Source organism: Erinaceus europaeus, chromosome 14 (genome assembly GCF_950295315.1).
Source record: "Erinaceus europaeus chromosome 14, mEriEur2.1, whole genome shotgun sequence".
NCBI lineage: Eukaryota > Metazoa > Chordata > Mammalia > Eulipotyphla > Erinaceidae > Erinaceus > Erinaceus europaeus.
The window spans coordinates 24,652,274-24,669,899 of NC_080175.1; the positions used below are offsets into that span (position 1 = coordinate 24,652,274).

The 17,626-nt window shown below is 49.9% G+C and overlaps 1 protein-coding gene and 1 pseudogene across 7 annotated transcripts in view; one reads left to right on the forward strand and one right to left on the reverse strand.

Annotated features, from left to right (window-relative positions):
• Positions 1–1,616: 1,616 nt before the first annotated feature.
• Positions 1,617–17,626, forward strand: part of SH3PXD2A (SH3 and PX domains 2A) — a 262,938-nt gene continuing 246,928 nt past the window's right edge. For all 7 annotated transcript variants that reach the window (XM_060171382.1, XM_060171386.1, XM_060171384.1 and 4 more), the window contains exon 1: positions 1,617–1,928. In XM_060171382.1, coding sequence (XP_060027365.1) covers positions 1,857–1,928 — 72 coding nt within the window. In that variant the 5' untranslated portion in view covers positions 1,617–1,856. The remainder of the gene's footprint in view (positions 1,929–17,626) is intronic.
• LOC132532639 (ubiquitin-conjugating enzyme E2 C-like) lies at positions 9,134–11,148 on the reverse strand (annotated as a pseudogene).

The following is a 17,626-nucleotide window of genomic DNA, read 5'->3' on the forward strand; positions in this document are numbered from 1 at the left end:
TCCTCTGACCTTCACCAGCTAGCTCAAGCTTCAGGGGACACATGTTCCTTGTCTCTCCTCTTCTTTTTCCCCTGATCATTTTGCCCACCAGCTTCCCAAAGTGACCACTGTTCTGGCCAAGTGAGGTGGGCAGACAAGGATAAGGTAACTAACAGCTAGACTCTGAGTGTGAGGTGCTTTCAGAGGAAATAAACAGTGTTGTGAACATATACACATATGTTAAAACAGCTCAGGACAAATGTTGCCAGGTTGGAGTTGTTCAGAGGAAGCAGAGTATTTCCAGAGTGCTCCATACTATAGCCATCTTCCAGGTTCTATACAGCACAAGGATAGAGCCTCCTCCAGGAAGCTCTCCTTGATGACTCCAGGTCTCCATTTTATGCAGTCCTAATACACATTTCATTAGATACACTTTTAAGGGTACCCCCCATTTCAAAACTCAGTTCAGTTTTTACGAACACCGTTGAATTCTCATTCTCTTTCGGGTACAGAATGGGTGCCCCATTAATTCTTAACTTTCTAGAATTTTAGAGAAGCATCGAAATAAACGTTTTTATGTCAACATTGATACGGGTTAAATATGAAAACAAAGACTTAACAGAAGTTGAAATACACAGTGGGGGTGGGAAGAGCTAAATCAAATTGAGTGTAGGAATTGTGCTCCAAGACCAGGGAGGGTCAAATGACTTCAAAAGTCAGTTTTCCACACCAGAACGATGAGAAAGAGCCCCGGCCAGTGATGAGCTGGCCCGCAACCCAGTGGATTTTCCCACTATTGTGTGTACCCTTTCCTCCAGGCAGCGAGGTTCGGTCCCAGGGGGAGGCAGCGGTGTAATGTGGGCCCTTGGGCGAATAAAGTCACAGGTTCGTTCCAGCAGCCCAGATCGATGGACAACTCGGGCAGTGGATCAATTACGTTTCCGGCGGCGGCGCGGGGGGGGGGGACGTATTCGCCCTTTGTGACCCGCAGGAGGGCAGGTGGTTTATCAACAAAGGTTCTGACTTGGAAGATTTAATGCCTGCCGCTTCCCCCTTCCCCTCTTCTCCTGGGGGTGGTGGCGACTGGGCTGTAACAACAGGGTAATAAACTACTCTTCAGGAAAGCGATCAGGGGGATAAAAGTGTGGGGGAGGACGAGAAAGTGGGGGGCAAATACTCTCCAAGCCAGAATGGGGGGGCTGGCTCCACTACCCCCACTCCTCCGGAGCGCCCAGTCTCCGCGCCAGGCCGCTGGCTGCGCTCTGCTCAGTGGGGGCGCGGGGCCCGCCCAGGCCAGCGGGCGCGGCTGCAGCCCCCTCCCCGCCGCTCGAGCCCCTCCCCCGGGCCCGGAGCCCCTCCCCGCGCTTCCCCTGTCTCCGCTCCCCTCCCTTCCCTGCCTGCACGGCCAGGCCTCGCCTCCTGCGCCCTCAGCGGCCGCCAGCGCCGAGCCCCCCGGAGCAGAGCGCGGCGACCGCGCGCCGCTGGCCCCTCCCCAGCGCGCTGACAGCAGCTCGGGGCCCCCGCCCAGTCTCCTCGCAGGCGGGACACACCCCCGCCCCTCCTCTGCTCCGCCAGTTCCCGCCGGACCCACCGGGCGGCGGAGAGAGCGCGCCCAGAGCGGCGGCGGCGCGGGAGGCAGGGGCGCGCGGCAGGCCCGCCCGGAGCCGCCGGGGGTGCACGGAGCCCGCGTCCCCGCGTCCCCGCGGCCTCGTCGCCCGCCCCGGTGCCGTACCTGTGGGAGAACGGAGCCAGTCGGCGCCTAAGGGAGCGAGCGGTGGTTGGCCCCGGGGGGACTCGGGAAACCGGAGAAGCCGCGGGAACCCGCTGGGGATGCGAAGGTGACGCCGCCGGGGGGCGCCACTCGCTTTGTGGGGAAGATGCTCGCCTACTGCGTGCAGGATGCCACCGTGGTGGACGTGGAGAAGCGGAGGAACCCCTCGAAGCACTACGTGAGTACTGTCCCCAGCGACCCCCGAACGGGCGCGGGCCCGGGACCCTAGGCAGGGCCTCTCCGGGTCCCCCCTTGCCCTCGCCCACCGCGTCCTGGAGCAGAGTGCCCCGCGGAGGAGGGGGCAGCCCTCGGCTACGGAGTTTCACCGCTGGGCTGGGATCCCCAGGGAAGCCTTTTCGGTCCTTCCTCCACTCCCTCCTCCCCGCTTTCTTTTTTTGGCATTGGAATAGGCAAGTGGCTGCCCCTGTCTGTTACAACGGTGAAGTCATCTGTCCTCTTGAGCCTTGATGGATGGGGGTGGGGGGGGTGGGGGGGTGACGTTGGACAAACCGTGGCCGAGGAGCTCGGTGGAGAGGGTGCTTCTCCTCAACCCTCCCTGGGGGCTCGGGTCACTCACTCATGCAACTCAGACCCAGATGCTTGCAGAGGCTGCCCCGAGGGGACCCCCGCACACACACCACACACACACACCGCCCAGTCTCTGTCTCCCTGGGCCTGGGTCAGGGGTGAAGTGGAGGGACAGAGGGAAGCGGGCGCGCCCCCTGTCCAACCTCCACCCTCACCCCTGAGCAGTGATTTCCTGGTTAAAGTCATTGTGTCCGTCCGTGTGAGAAGAATTGTGGCTGTTCCTTTTATCCCTCCTCTGGACGTGACCCTTAACCGGGTTCATTTCCTCCGAAGTGATGCTCCATCTCCAGACAAGAGGAGGCAAATGTTTGCCTTGGTCTCCAGGGAGCTGGGCCGCCCCTCCCCCTTCCTCCCCCAAACTTAATGAGATGGGGCTAAAGGCGATTGAGCCAAGATGGGGTGGGGAGCAGGGGAAGAGTTGTGTGACACGTCCCCCCTTTCATCTCAGCTGCTTCTGTCTTCCCATCCTTAGCACCTCGGGAAGTGAACACCGTGTCCTTGACGCCTGAGAAGGCCTGTCTGAGCATCTTTGCTCTTGCACTTGAGGTAGGAGAGACAGATTGTTGGGCACAGGACTTTGGGACTGAAGGGCAGCATCTTAGCTGACAGTTAAGTGCTAAAACGAGCTACAAGGATGCTTTAAAGCAGTGCATTTTAGCAGTTAAAACTGACTGTTGTTTGCCTGCATATTGATTTCTAAAACACGTGCCTTTCTTTTCCCAATTGGAAGAGGCATGGGGATATGTGTATCTCCAGCCTCAGGCTGCTCCTTCTGTCTTTCCACCTACAGCTCTGACCTTTGGGTTTCTTTATGGTGGAGCCAGTGGGGCTGGGCAGGAGGTAGACCATGAAGCCAGAAGGGTGGGCTAATGAGAGGGGCTGGTAGGAGACTTGTTGCTCTTGTGTGATCTGGCTCAGCAAGCTCTTCTCCCTGTCATCTCTTAGAACTCTTACTTTGGTGGGCTTGGATCACCCTGCCCCAGGGACTGATGTCCATTTGCACATCCCAGCACTTATTGTCAGGTCCACCTTCCTCGCCTCGTTTTGCAGGTGTTGCAGCCCAAGTTTGAGAGTCTTTTCTCTAGTGTTTAGTCAAGGTTGGCACTGCTTTCAACAGATGACACTCTCTGGCTCTCAGACCCAGGCAAGTGCCATCCTGGCTCTAGATTTTTAGGGGAAACATCATGTCTTTGCTCTGACCACTGATGTCCAAGATGCAAGACTTAATGGCAACCCACCAACAGTGTCATTTAAGCAACCAAGGACCCACTGGGGCAGTGTTAAGAGGTGGTTGAGTGCCAGGGTGCTGAGCTAGAGAGTTTTGTTCAAAGTCTGGCTCAGTTATTAGCCAGCTATGTGACTTTGGGCAAATTTTCTAACCTCAGGGAGCCTCAGTTTCCTCATTTTTAAAGTAAGGACAATAATAGTACCTACTGGGGAATGAGATGAGATCATCCATTTAACCCAGTTCCTGGCACATAACAATACTCATTAACTGGTAAGTTATTACTGGTTCAAGTCTGACTAAGAAAGCACTTTTTGAAAAGCAGCTGTTAACGGTCTAGCAAAAAAGGGAAGAAAGATGGGTGGGTTTAAGATTCATAATAACTTTTTCTATGTAAAAAGTGCAAAAGGAGTCCTGTCTGATTCCTTGAGATGATCATCCTCCCCCATTTTTTTTTTTTAATAGACCAAGCATTTCCTGGGACATCTCTGCTTCCCATGTAAAAATTCACATTATGGGGGCCGTGCGGTAGCGCACCGGGATAAGTGCACTTAGTGCTAAGCTCAAGGATCCTGGTTCAAGCCCCCAACTCCCTACCTGCATCGAGGTCACTTCACAAGTGGTGAAGCAGATCTGCAGGTGTCTGTCTTTCGCTCTCCCTCTCTGTCTTCCCCTCCTCTCTCAGTTTCTCTCTGTCCTATCCAACAACAGTAGCAGCAACAACAAGAACAACAACAATGGAAAAAACATGGCCTCCAGGAGCAGTGGATTCATAGTGCAGGCACTGAGCCCCAGCGATAACCCTGGAAGCAAAAAATAATAATAAAAAAATAAACATTCTGTTTTGAGGCAGGGAGTGATGTCAGTGAACAGATGGGGCCGTACAGAGCTGAACTAAGGCTTAAAGGAGAAAGTGTTCTGCCTGGAGGAATCATGGAACTGGCAGGGACAGGAGAACACACTAGACTCAGCCTCCTCAATTTACAGATGAGGAAACTGAGAACTAGATGGGGATAAACTCTCTTGCAACACAGCTAGTCAAAGCACCTGGATCTAACTGGCCTTTTGCCTGTGGTGTGGGGTTTATAGACCAAATACCTCAAATCAAGTTGTGTTTGCCTGAGAAGATAAATATCTGACGGTAACACGAAGTTCCTACACATTTGGGGGTGTTAATGAATAAGCTTAGGAGAGGAAGCCTAGTAGATAGAGTCTGATAAGGTCCCAGGGGTAGGTTGGGGAAGCCACAACTCTGAAGCTTAGGATCTCCTCTGTTAGTTCTTGCGCAGAGCACACCACACACCAGGTCAAATGCTCTTAGTTGAGGTACTCTGATGTGGTTAGCTGGCAGGACACGTTGCTCCCAAGTTGAGTATGTTCTGGAAACCTCTGTCCTGGAGGTGCATGCCTCTGTCCCTCCTCGTCACCACTTATGGTGAATTCTGACCTTGTGGATTGGCAGATTGAAGAGTAAAGAGGTTTTCTGGGATATGTGCACATTAGCTGGAGCTAAGTGAGGAGAGGCCTGAGGCTCAAGCAGGAAAAGCTCCACTCACTGGCTTCCAGAACGCTGAGAACACACTGCAAAGGTTCTCACAGGACAGCCAGCAAAGGGCTTATTGGCCCCTGTGCCAAGAGGGAGGGTCTTGTACTCTGGGTCTGTTTAGGAGAGACAGACAAGTGGCTTCCATTATTGGGATGTTAGCTGACTTCCTTCCCCTCTGCCAGGTCGGGGTGGGGTTACGGGAAGGTGGGCAACTGCTACTTAGGTAAGGCTTCCTGGCATGGCACGAGGATTCACACTTAGCATTTATGAGCTGCCCCTTGGGAGGCCTTAGGCAGACTCAATTTGGCTCTGGCCACTTGTCTTTAGAATGTTCCTGGGGATGCTGGGTGCAAATTTCAGATATCTCTGTCTGAAAGTTTTCCAGGAGTTCAAGTTCACCTACTCCTTTGATCATGTACATGGGTAGGTATTTGTCAAATGTGGTGGGGGAGGGACAACCATTTATCTAAAATGAACAAGAACTTAAGGGTTTGCATTAGGGAGGTATTGTGATCTCACAGTTGCTTCCTTTCCCGATTGTTTATTTCAGACAAACACTGGTTGTGAATCTTCTGATACTGTACAGAACTCTGTAGGAAATGTAAATAAGAGCCAGTTTTAGCAGTTAGCACTGAAGGTGCCCAAACACTTAACATGCACAATTCCTTACAGTTCTCTGAATGAACCCTAAAATGGGCAGGTCCTTTGATTCTTTTGCACTCAGTGGTGGACAGAGACTTGGAAAGGTTAGAGATTTCTCAGGTTTGGGTAAAGGCAGGTGAACTCACCTGCAGAGAACGACCAGAAGCAAAGGTGGGCTGTTTGTTTTTAACCAGAGTCTGGCTGGGGAAATCAGGGTCAGACCTGTGTGGCAGCTATTGAGGTGAGTCGGTGAGGGCGGAAGGTCAGTGTCAGTTGTGGCAGTGGAGCAAGGCCAGGATGGTCTGTGGTGCCCAGTGATGCTGGGGTGGTACTTTCATACTGTGTCCAGGAGGAGGCACTCCACACAGAACACACACATTAATTACCATGCTGTGCAACAACCCACATGTGAGGTAGAGCAGTGCTGCCAGTGTGTCTCTCTTTCCCTCTATCTCTCACCCCCCTCTACCAAAAAAGAAAGAAAAAGAGAAAAAAAATGGCTGCTGGGAGTAGTGGAGTCATTACAGGTGCTGAGCCCCAGTAATACAACTTTGTGGCCCAAACCCCCCAAGACTAGACCCACCTTAGATTACCACCGCTTTAGGCCTTGGTCCCAGGAGCTGCATGGCTAGGAATTGGCCTCCAACTCATTTATTTCTATGCTCTTTATTTTCTTTCAAGCCTTTAGACTGGTGCAGCTAGTTAGTGTCTTCTCGAGGCCAATCCCATCATGGGAGGTTAGGGTTTGAGTCCCACCTCCGATTCTCCAGAGCTGTGTGTCCTGGAACCTCCATTTCTTCACCTCCATTTCTTCAACCTCCATTTCTTCACCTGTGACCTCACAGGACTTTTGGAAAGCTGGTCTGAAATAATTTCCTACTCAATAACTAAGATTCCACTTTGTATCTCATTTCCACTATAAAGATTTGAACTATCCTACTTTTGATCCAGGGCTCCTGATGGCCCAGAGTAATAGCGTGCTTCTAGGGCCTGATAAGTGACAGGAAGGAAAGGACTGAGACACAAAGGAAGGCCCATCATCTGATGGGTGGCTGGGCTCCTTGCCCCATGGAAGACACCCAATGAGCAAAAGAAACTGATAAACGAGGAGCAGCTGTTCAGACCTGGAAGGCTTCCTGGAGTTGAACTGGTGACGGTTTCCTAGTAAGGTAGGAAGGAATAGGGCCTGGGGAGATGAGTAGAGGGATTCTAGGCAAAGGCCAGAACAACCAAGCTCCTGCCTCTAAGGTCAGAGCCACACGTGGGTTTGTGCTCTTGCCTGCTCTCTCTGACTCTCTTACACACACACACACACACGCACACACACACGCACACTCATGTGCTCAGAGTTTCTTCTTCTCCAAGGAGGGAAGTGATCTAGGGGTGATTCACAGGTCTAACAAGACCTCATGGTCATAGAACAAGCGACCGCATCCTTCCAGGTTGTTGAAACAGGGAACACAATTGGCTGTTGATCACAGTCCTTTTAGAGGCAGTGAGGGTTTCTTTGGGGAGTGAAGGTGGAGGGGGAGCAGAACTGGAATCACTGTGTGTGGCAGCAGGCAGAAGGTAGGGGGAGGAAAAGGGAAAGCAAACCCATTGGATGTCATAGGAGACTGGTTCCAGCTCCAAAAAAATAAGTGTCAGCTGTTGCATTTGCCAGCAAGATCTTCCAGGGCCAGCATGAGTTAATGGCCAGTGGAGGCTCTGAATTAGAGGAGTGTTCTGAGGACTTATAACTCTGGATTCGCATAGCAGTCCCCTGGAAATTGCCTTCTAATTTCCTCAGCCTGAGTCACCGACCAGGCTATTCTTGGCTAGAAAAACTCTGACAAGCAACTGTACTGTTGCCTCTAGATTAAACAAAATAAAAGCAAATAATAGTGTTAAGCATATTGTGGTCACACTTACTGAGAATCCAGGAAAGGGATATTGGATTAGGACAGGGATTTAGGGAACAGGAAGGACAAGGGGTGTGTGTGTGGGAAATGGGGTGGAGATCCTGGCTTTGGAAGCAGGTTCTGCACCTGCAGTTAGAGGTGTTCCCTGCTCCGGCAGTTGCCAAAATGATGGATGTGTCCAGGAGGGTCACCAGTGTTTCAGGAGGTGAATCCCCAGAGTAGGGAGTGACTTCCTGCTGCTACCTGCTGTGGAGGGTTTCCTGGTGAGGTTTTCTGGGTAGGAACAGTGTTTGAGGGAGATGAGTAGAAGGACCCCAGGTAAAGGCCTGGTCAACCAGATTCCTGTCCTCAGGAAGGCAGGAGAGGCCAGGAGCCTGGGTGCGAGGACAGAGGAGCCACTGAAAGGCTCCTGAGTAACCTCCAGAGAAATCACTGCATCAGCAAAGCAGTCACTGAGCAAAGTCCAGTGAGGAGGATAAGAAGAAGCACAGTTGAGGCTGATGGTAGTTCATCTGGTAGGGTGTCTGTTTTGTGACCTAGGTTCCTGCTCCTGGTACCCCCCCATGGAAGGACTACCACATTGGGAGAAACTTTGCTGTCCCTCCCTCTGTCTTTTCTCCTCCTGTTAGTATTTTATTTATTCATTTATTGGATACAGACATAGAGAGACTGGAATGGAAGGGGAAATAGAGAGGGAGAGAGAAAGAGAGAGAGAGTCAGTACCGGCAGTACTGACTTACCATTCACGAAGCTTTCTACCGCAGGTGGGGACTGGGAGCTTGAACCCAGGTCCTTGCACATGGTAACACGTGCTCACCCAGAGTGTACCACCACTTGGCCCTCTCTGACTTTTTTTTTTTTTTTTTTTCCGTATCTGCAAAAGCTGGCTTGGAACAGTGAAATCCTAGTAACCACAAGAGAAAGAGAAAAAAGGAAAAACACAGTGCAGATGGAAGAGGTGTAACTTACATTTTACCAGGCAGTGCAGAATTTAGAGGCCTTCATAGCAACCATATATGTTAAATACATGCTTTCATCCCTATTTTACAGATGTGGAAGTTAAGGCTCAGAGAGTTTTGATGTGGCACTCTTAATAATCTAGACAGAGTGGGGAGTTTTAGCCAGGTCTCTGATAGCCAAATCCGTGAGTGTCACATTCTTTCCTATCAGAGCTCAGTGAGAGAGGGGACCAAGCAGTGCCTCCTGAGAGGTGCCACATGCACTTATAATTAGATGTAAAGAGCTGTGGTTGAGGAGGTGGTACAATGGGTAGTGCTCGACTCTTAAGCAGAAGGGCTTGAGTCGGACCCTTGGCATCACATGTATCAGACTGATGCTCTGATTCTTTCTCTCTCCCTCATCAATCAATCTTTAGTTATAAAGAGCTTAGAATAATACATGACATGTACCAAATGCAATTTGTTGAGTTTGGGCTGTAATAATGACTAAGTCCTAAAGCTTTGCTGAGGAGGGATGACTATCTCAGTAAACTGGAGTGTCAGGAGACGCTGACTGGAGAAGGCACTTGGCTCCAGAAGTAATTAGAATTTGAATGATAAAGAATAAGTATTTAGATAGGCTAGAGAGGAGAAGACCATTTAGAGAAGGGGAAAAGCAAAGAGGAATTGATGGAAGGAACATGCCAAAAAGCCTGGACAGAAACTCCAGGTGGGGGGAGGAGGAAAAAGGTCAGGGCCAGCTTCTGAGAGCCTCAGGTCCCTGCGGAGTTAGTTGTGCAGATTCCTCTGAACTGTTCATTTCTCCTCTAGATGGGGGTGGGGGTGTGTGATCATCACACTGGACCCCAGAGCTGGCTCTGTGTTGATTCTTATAGCCACTGCTGAGGACAGAGGTAGGACTGGGAACTCTTTTTCTGCTTCTACCTTGGGGGACTCTCAAGCTCAGCCCTTCCCTGCTTACAGCTCTCGTTGTGAGAGTTCAGGCTGCCTCATAAAGTTGATTGCACCCTGGAGACCTTGGGGAGGGAAGGTGGAGGAGAAGAGGAGCACTAAGAAGAGGGGCATAGGTTGCTGTGGGCCTCACTAGTCGGGGAGCCTGGCTGACAGGGACCCATGCAGCTGCAGTGACATAATTTTATCCACATATTTCAGCACTGTCCTTAAGGCACCCCAGTGGCAGGAAGAGAGGAAACCCCTATTCTTTTTTTTTACAGATTCAAAAAGTGAATTTATTTGACAAAGCTATAAAAATCACACCTCTGTTGTAGATACAGTCCTATATAGATGCAAAGAAAGTTCACACCATTTAAGAACAAAACCAAACGGCAGTGCAAGGTGAGAGAGTGGCAGCGCAGGTCAGTGCTCTTGACTGGAGACTTTCTCTGAGTAAGTTTTCTGCAGGTGCTTCTTCGAGGTGGTGGGGTTTTGCCAGAGTTGGGCAGCATGTGTGTTCAGTGGACTGTGGATGTTGGGCTCTGCCAGCAGGTTCTCGATGGAGAGCAGGAAGGTCCTGATATCATACAGGGCAGATGAGTGTTCTGTCAAGATGTCCGGGCAGATGTTGCCCTGGTGTCCACATTGGGGTGGTAGCAGGGTGTGAGGAATTTGACTGAGGGGGCCTGGTTAGGGGAGCCCCTTAGGAACTCCAGGGACAGCTTGTAGCTCAGGCCTTCATAAGCGGTGCCAGCTGCTTCCTGGTTAGTATACTCACCCACTTGAGCAGGCTATCTGCTTCAGGGAAAGCAGAAATAAATACCTTTGTCTCCAGCCATGGTCAGGTTCCTCAGCTCCTACTGGAACCTCTTGGCCACAGGACCCAGGGCAGTTTCTCTGCGCTGGGCTCTTTTGTGAGCTGTGGCTGAGCAGGCAGCAGCTGGTTTCTGGTTCCTGGAGGCCATCCTGGATGTGCTGGGAGGGAGAAGCAGCTAAGAGAACTGGGCAGCAACTGCCAGCAAGTGAAGTCGAAAATCCCTATTCTTACAGGGCCTGGGGGCCTGGGATGCACTTGAAGCCTCAGTGTCACCTGCAATATTGACATTCATGCTTGCTTTACTACAGTCTCTTTCTCTGAACTTTTTTTTTTTTTAACATTATAGCAATTTAACATTCACCTGTTTACACACACATACACACACACACACACACACACACACACACACACACTCCAAGGTATTCCAGGAGCATAATTTTTTTTAATGGTAGAGACAGAGGCCGAGAGAGAGAGAGAGAGAGAGAGAGAGAGAGAGAGAGAGAAAGACCACACAGCACCAGAGATTCCTTCAGTGTGGTAGCCAGGCTGAAACATAGGTCGCACACATGGCAAAGGAGCACATTATCCAAGGGAGCGACACCGGCCCTTCTTTAGGGAAAGTGTAATTATGAAAAGAACAGTTCACATTTCTGAATGCTTTCTGTGTGCTCCATGGAGTTTTCTATGGAGGCTCTCAAAAACAGGCCCTCAAAATGTGTTATTATATTATTATTTTGATAGGATACAAAGAAATTGAGAGGGGAGGGGAGAATAGAGAGAGAGAAGGATAGACACCTATAGACCTGCTTCACCACTTGTGAAGCAACTCCCCAGCAGGTCAGGAGCTGGGGACTCGAACCAGGATCCTTGCACTTTGTACTATGTGTGCTTAATCTAGCCCCCTCAAAATGGGTTCTTATTGCTCATGTCCACACTAGGGAACAGACCAGGATGTGAAGACAAGAGCTGAAATGAGTTGAACACCACATCCAGCCTGCTTGCTCCAAAGCCTGCCTCATCTCCATGGGGATGCTGACGCCCCCTTAACACATACTGCACCTGGGGACACTGGGGCCTGAGGAGATCCCACTCAGGACCTGACTGAACAATTCCTCAAGCCATGACACCCTCCATTTCTTCCTCTTCTGACTCTACCCCTTCTTCTCCTCTTCCTCCTCATTTAAAATTTTTTTCTTTCATTATTATTATTATTATTATTATTACTATTATTATTATTATTATTTTACCAGATAACAGATAAACTCTGGCATATGGTGGTGCTGTGGATTGAATCTAGGACCTATGGTGCCTTAAGGCATTACAGGCTTTTTGCATAGCCATTATGCTATCTCCTCAGCCCCCCCCACCCCAACCAGGATTGTTTTTGGGGTTCTGTGCCTATTTGGCTGCACTGTTCCTGGTTGCCATTTGTCTCTTCTTTCTTCCTGCCTGTCTTTCCCTCTTTCTTTTTCTTTCTTCATCCCTCCCATTATCTCTCTCTTTTATAGAGGATGAGCAACAGTAAGAGGGAGAGAGAGAGAGAGAGAGAGAGAGAGAGACCTACAGCACTGCTCCAATACTTTTTTTTTTCTTGCCTCCAGGGTTATTTCTGGGACTTGGTGCTTGCACCACCACCACCACAATCCACTGCTCCTGGAGGTTATTTATTCCCTTTTGTTGCCTTTGTTGTTTTATCATTGTTATGGTTATTATTGTTGTTGTTATTGATGTTGTTGTTGTTGGATAGGACAGAGAGAAATGGAGAGAGAAGGGGGAGAGAAAGATAGACACCTGCAGACCTGCTTCACGGCCTGTGAAGCAACTCCCCTGTAGATGGGGAGTCAGGGTCTCGAACCGGGATCCTTGTGCCAGCCCTTGCACTTTGCGCCATATATGCTTAACCTGCAGTGCTACCACCCAACGCCCTGCTCCAGTACTCTTAAAGCTTCTTTCCTGCCAGTGGGGACAGATTTGAACCCCGGTCCTCATGCATAGTAATGTCTCTGCTCTGCCAGGTGTGCTACTGCCCAGTCCCTCATCTTCTCCTTCTAACAAATCCACTTTATTTATTTGTTTGTTTTGCCTCCAGTCACTTAGGCTCCATGTCAGCACTACAAATCCACTGCTTCTGGTAGCTTTTTTTTTTTCCCTCTCTTTTCATTTGATAGGATAGATAGAAATTGAGAAAGGAGGGAGAGAAAGATAGACACCTGCAGACCTGCTTCACCACTTGTAAAGTATCCCTCCTTCAGGTGGAGAGGCGGGGACTTGAACCTGGGTCCTTGTGTGTATCTTTCAGCATAACACTATGTGCGCTTAACCCGGCTCCCCACTTATATCTCTTGAGAGAGACAGAGAGATACAGACAACAGGCTACTGCTCTGGCATGTGCAGTGCTGACAATTAAGCTTGGGGCCTCATGTATACCACTGCTGTACTCTACCCACTAAGCAGCCTTCCAGGATGGATCATCTAGAAGACGGGGTTCTTCCTTACTTTCTGGCCTCTCTAGCTAAGGGGTAGGGGTCGTTATGAAAACTACTTTGGAAAGCACTGAACCCAGAGAAACTAGCTCCCAGATCCCTCCGTCTGGTTTCTTAATCTTTTGAGGACCAGGGTTTTACTTTAAAGGAATTGCTTCTGTATCCCTGCCTCTCTTCCTCCCATTACTCAAGGCATCTTGAGTATATCTCTATATTGCCACCAGGGCTATCGCTGAGGCTTGGTGCCTGCATTATAAATCCACTGCTCCCAGTGGCCATTTTTTTCTTTATATTTTATTTGATAAGACAAGGAGAAATTGAGAGGGGAGGGAGGGAAAGAGAGAGATACCTACATACCTGCTTCATAGCTTGTGAAGCATCCCCCCTGCAGGTGAGGTGTAAGGGCTCAAACCTGGGTCCTTGTGCATGCCTGGTAATGTGTATGTTCAAGAGGGTGCGCCACCGCCCAGACCCCTCTACTTATTTTTTAACCAAGGCACTGCTCAACTCTGGTTTATGGTGGTGCTGGGGATAGAATCTAGTGCCTCAGGCATGGATGTCTTTTTGCATAACCATTATGCTATCTCCCCAGCCCCCACAGGAATCCTTAAACAAGGCTTATCTACCTTGCCACCTCTTTGGAGCAACCTTAGAGCCAGGGTTGACTGAGGGTCCTCTTGGACTTCTCAGTGAAGACAATCTTCTAGAAAAACCACTTACGGAAGCTTCATTTTGCAAGCCTACCAGCTTTGTGACAGGGAAGAGACTGAGCTATTTCCAGTGCCATCTCTCCCTTCTGGTACCTGGGGACAGGAAGTGACATCCAGGCAACTAGCTGAATTCATAGAGGGGAAACAGCTGGGCTGCCTGCCCGTCCTAGGCTGCTTTCTCTGTTTCTTTGCCGTCATTTCCCTTTGCCAAGGAAGCCACCTTCCCCACGCCTGGGTGGAAGTGCCTGATGGGGGCTGGGGGCAGGGGCTCTTCCTTTCTGTGTGCTAAGGCAGCATCAGTTATGCAGTGGGCCTGCAGGGCCCTCCCTGGAACATGAACTTCAGACCTGGAGGAAACTGATCTCTCTTATCAGATCTACCCAAAACTCCTGGGAGTAAGGGGTGGAGTACCTTGGTAACAAAGCTGATAGGTAGAGAATTTATGGGGGACCTACCCCCTGGGATAAGGAGCTGAATGTGTATGGTGGGTTGGGCATTTTTCCTATTATTAAGCAGTTCCCGGTAGGGTGTCCTGTATTCCTTTTTCTTGGGATGTTTTCCTTCACTTGGTAATAAAGGAAATCATGACCACATTTCGTGGGCATCCTCCATCCAACAGCTGCAGCCCACAGTGTTTATTTTGTGCCAGACACTACCAGGCCTCTGGTTTATAATATTGTTGCCTTCACACAGAAGGGATGAGTTTATTTATTTATTTATTTAAAAACGGAGACATTAACAAGACTGTAGGACAGGAGGGGTACAACTCCACACAGTTCCCACCACCAGATCTCTATATCCCATCCCCTCCCCTGATAGCTTTCCCATTCTCTATCCCTCTGGGAGTATGGACCCAAGGTCATTGTGGGTTGCAGAAGGTGGAAAGTCTGGCTTCTGTAATTGCTTCTCCATTGAACATGGGCATTGACAGGTAGATCCATATTCCCAGCCTGTCTCTGTCTTTCCCTAGTGGGGCAGGGCTCTGGGGAAGCGGAGCTCCGGGACACATTGGTGGGGTTGTCTGTCCAGGGAAGTCTGGTCGGCATCATACTAACATCTGGAACCTGGTGGCTGAAAAGAGAGTTAACATAGAAAGCCAAACAAATTGTTGAACCATTATGGACCTGAAGCCTGGAATAGTGTAGATGAAGTGTTGGGGGGTACTCACTGCAGACTACTGTGTACTTCTGCTTTCAGGTATATATTTTGCCCTAGTTTATGGATATGTGTGAACATATGCTCTATCTCAGGGGACCTGGTCTATATCTAGGTTTTGGGACTTTGTTAGGAAGTGAACCACCTGGAATGGAATTAGAGAATACTATGAAAGGAAAGGTGTCACCCAAGTAATGAAGCGGAAGGGTTGTCATTCTCTGAACACAGTCTGAAGTGAAGCATGCTGGGATGGCACTCCTTGCGATGACTAGGTTGCGATCTGCGGGTGCAATCACAGCTCTCTCTTAAATATGCAATTTAATCTTACTTTTTAAAATATGTATTTTAGTCTCTCTTTTTTAGTTTGTTTACTTATTTATTTAGTAGATAGAATCAGAGAGAAAACAGGGGTTAGGCAGTTGTACGCCCAGTAGAACGTACATGAGTTACAATGTAAAAGGACCCGGGTTTAAGCCCTTGGTGCCCACCAGCAAGGAGGAAGCTTCATATGTGGTGAAGCAGTGCTGCAGTTGTCTGTCTCTCTCTCCCTCTCTATTTCCCCTTCCCCTCTTTTCTTTCAAATAAACATGTAGTTAATTAAAAAGTTAAAACACCAAAAGTTACAAAAACTGAAAGAGGGGAAAACAGGGAGAGAGAAAGAGATACATGCAGCACTGCTTAACTACTCATGAAGCCTTGCCCCTGCAAGTAGGGTCTGGTGTCTTGAACCTGGGTCCTTGGGCTTGGTAACATGTGTGTTCAACTGGTTGTGCCACTACCTGGCCCCCTCCCATTTCTCTCTTAGTAGGAGCCTAGCTTTGTGCTGCCCTTGCCCTCTCCAGTTCCCTGCCCCAGGCCCCCTCCCTCACCCCTAGCCCAGGCCCTTTTCATAGTGTCACGGGCTTCTGCAAGCCCAACATCAGATGCTGTAGAACAGTGCTCTGCTGAGCATCCTGGTTCCCGGCTTTGGTCCATCTAAGGCCTCTGAATGTGAAGGGATTGTCCCTGTCTTTTGAAGTGACTGTTTTGTAAACTCTTTCATGGCAGGTCCCATTCTGACCCAGCATTATTCTGTTTCCTGATGGCTGGAACCCAAAGGGCTATTTTTAGGCACTTGCCCGTGTGGGAGAATTTCTCCTTGAAACAACAGAGAGCAGGCCTTGCTGGCCTGACACAGGACTGGCAGAAGGGGCTTCATGAGCACGAAACTCTTGCCTGCATGCTGCCACTTGGGCTGGCACTGAGTCATTGGGCTTTCAGCACAGTGCCTGGCGGAGCACCCCAGTAGTGAGGGTGGAGCCCTGGAGGGGCTAGACCAGGCCTGCTTGGCCTGTGCTGCTGTGAGACCCAGTGGGTTGGCAAAAGGTCCTTTTTCCTCTCAGAATTAAAGTCTGTAACAGAGCAATGTTGGGACCCTACTTTCAAGCTGGTATTGTTTATTTTAGTCACCACTCACTGGCAGCAGAAGGTGGGCAGCTTCATTTCCCCCATGATCTCTGGGTGTGGTGGTTCCAGGGCAGGGGGTGGAGGGGGGGAAGTGTTGAGTCAGAGAATGTCTAAGAGGAGCCCCCTGTGAGGTGCTAGCCTAGCTGGGGCTAGGGCTGGGACTGCCCACCCATACTGGGCTCTCCACAGCCAACACTGAGCAGCGTCTCTGTCTCGGAGGAGATGTAGATAAAGTGCAGCATCTTTCCGGCTCTCATATGGCATCAAAGCGGGCCTTGCTCCTCGGTGTCTGCAGCAGCAAAGCCTGTACTCCTGGGTGGTTTGATGAATTGTCCCCAGTATTGAGGGCTGCTAGCTGGGTGGGTGGTGGGAGTCGGGCAGGGGGAGTTCTCTTGTTTCCCTCTGCTGAAAGCTGCACTTGGTTTTCTCCTGTCCAAGTACTAACCAGGCCTGACCCTGCTTAGCTCCCGAGACCAGACGAGATCGGACGTGTTCAGGGTGGTGTGGCCATAGACTGCACTTGCCTCTTTGCACCCTCAACAGATTCTGGTGTCTGGTTGCATTTCTATCTCTGCTGCATTCACTCCTGGGGACCTCAGTCTGATTTGTGGGTCTGCTGGGACCTGGAGCTCTTGTTGATAGGCTGCTGAAAAAGGGAATGAACCCAAAAGGAGTGTAGGGCAGTGGGTCTCTCCTTGGGAGGCCTGGGGTCTGGGGATATGAGGTGGCTTTATCTCCTGCAGCCTTCTAGGGGTTGGGAGGCTGTGGGACATATTATATGGGCTTCCAGATAAAACATCAAGGGTCTGCCTGAAAACCAGGCCATTCCCTCTGAGCTTCTCCATTAACGGCATGATGTGGCTTTTGCCAGGGGCTGGGATAAGAAAACGAACCTCTTGATGTTGAAAAAGGACTTCTGGTAAGGCCTAGTCTCTAGAGATTCAAATTTTTATTCCTCTTGAACTCTTACTCAGAGCCACTTTTGAAGGTCTGGCCCTTCTGAGATCTGCCTGCTGGGGGTTCTGAATCCTGGTTCTTTTTTTTCTAAATTGATTTAATTATGACCAACAAGTCCATTGGATGAGGGGTTCAAATCCACACAGTTCCCACCACCAGAGTTCTGCATCCCATCCCCTCCATTGGAAGCTTTCCTATTCGTTATCCCTCTAGAAGTATGGACCCAGGATCATTATGGGGTGCAGAAAGTGCAAAGTCTGGCTTCTATAACTACTTCTCTACTGGACATGGGCGTTGACAAGTCGATCCATACTCTCAGCCTGTTCCTATCTTTTCCTAGTTGGGTAGGACTCTGGAGAGGCGGGGCTCCAGGACACATCCATAAGATCTGCCCAGGGAAGTCAGGTTGGCATCATAGTATCATCTGCAACTTGGTGTCTGAAAAACATTAAGATATAAAGTAGAACAAATTGTTAATAATCAGGAACCTAAAAGTGAGACATAGCAGATGAAA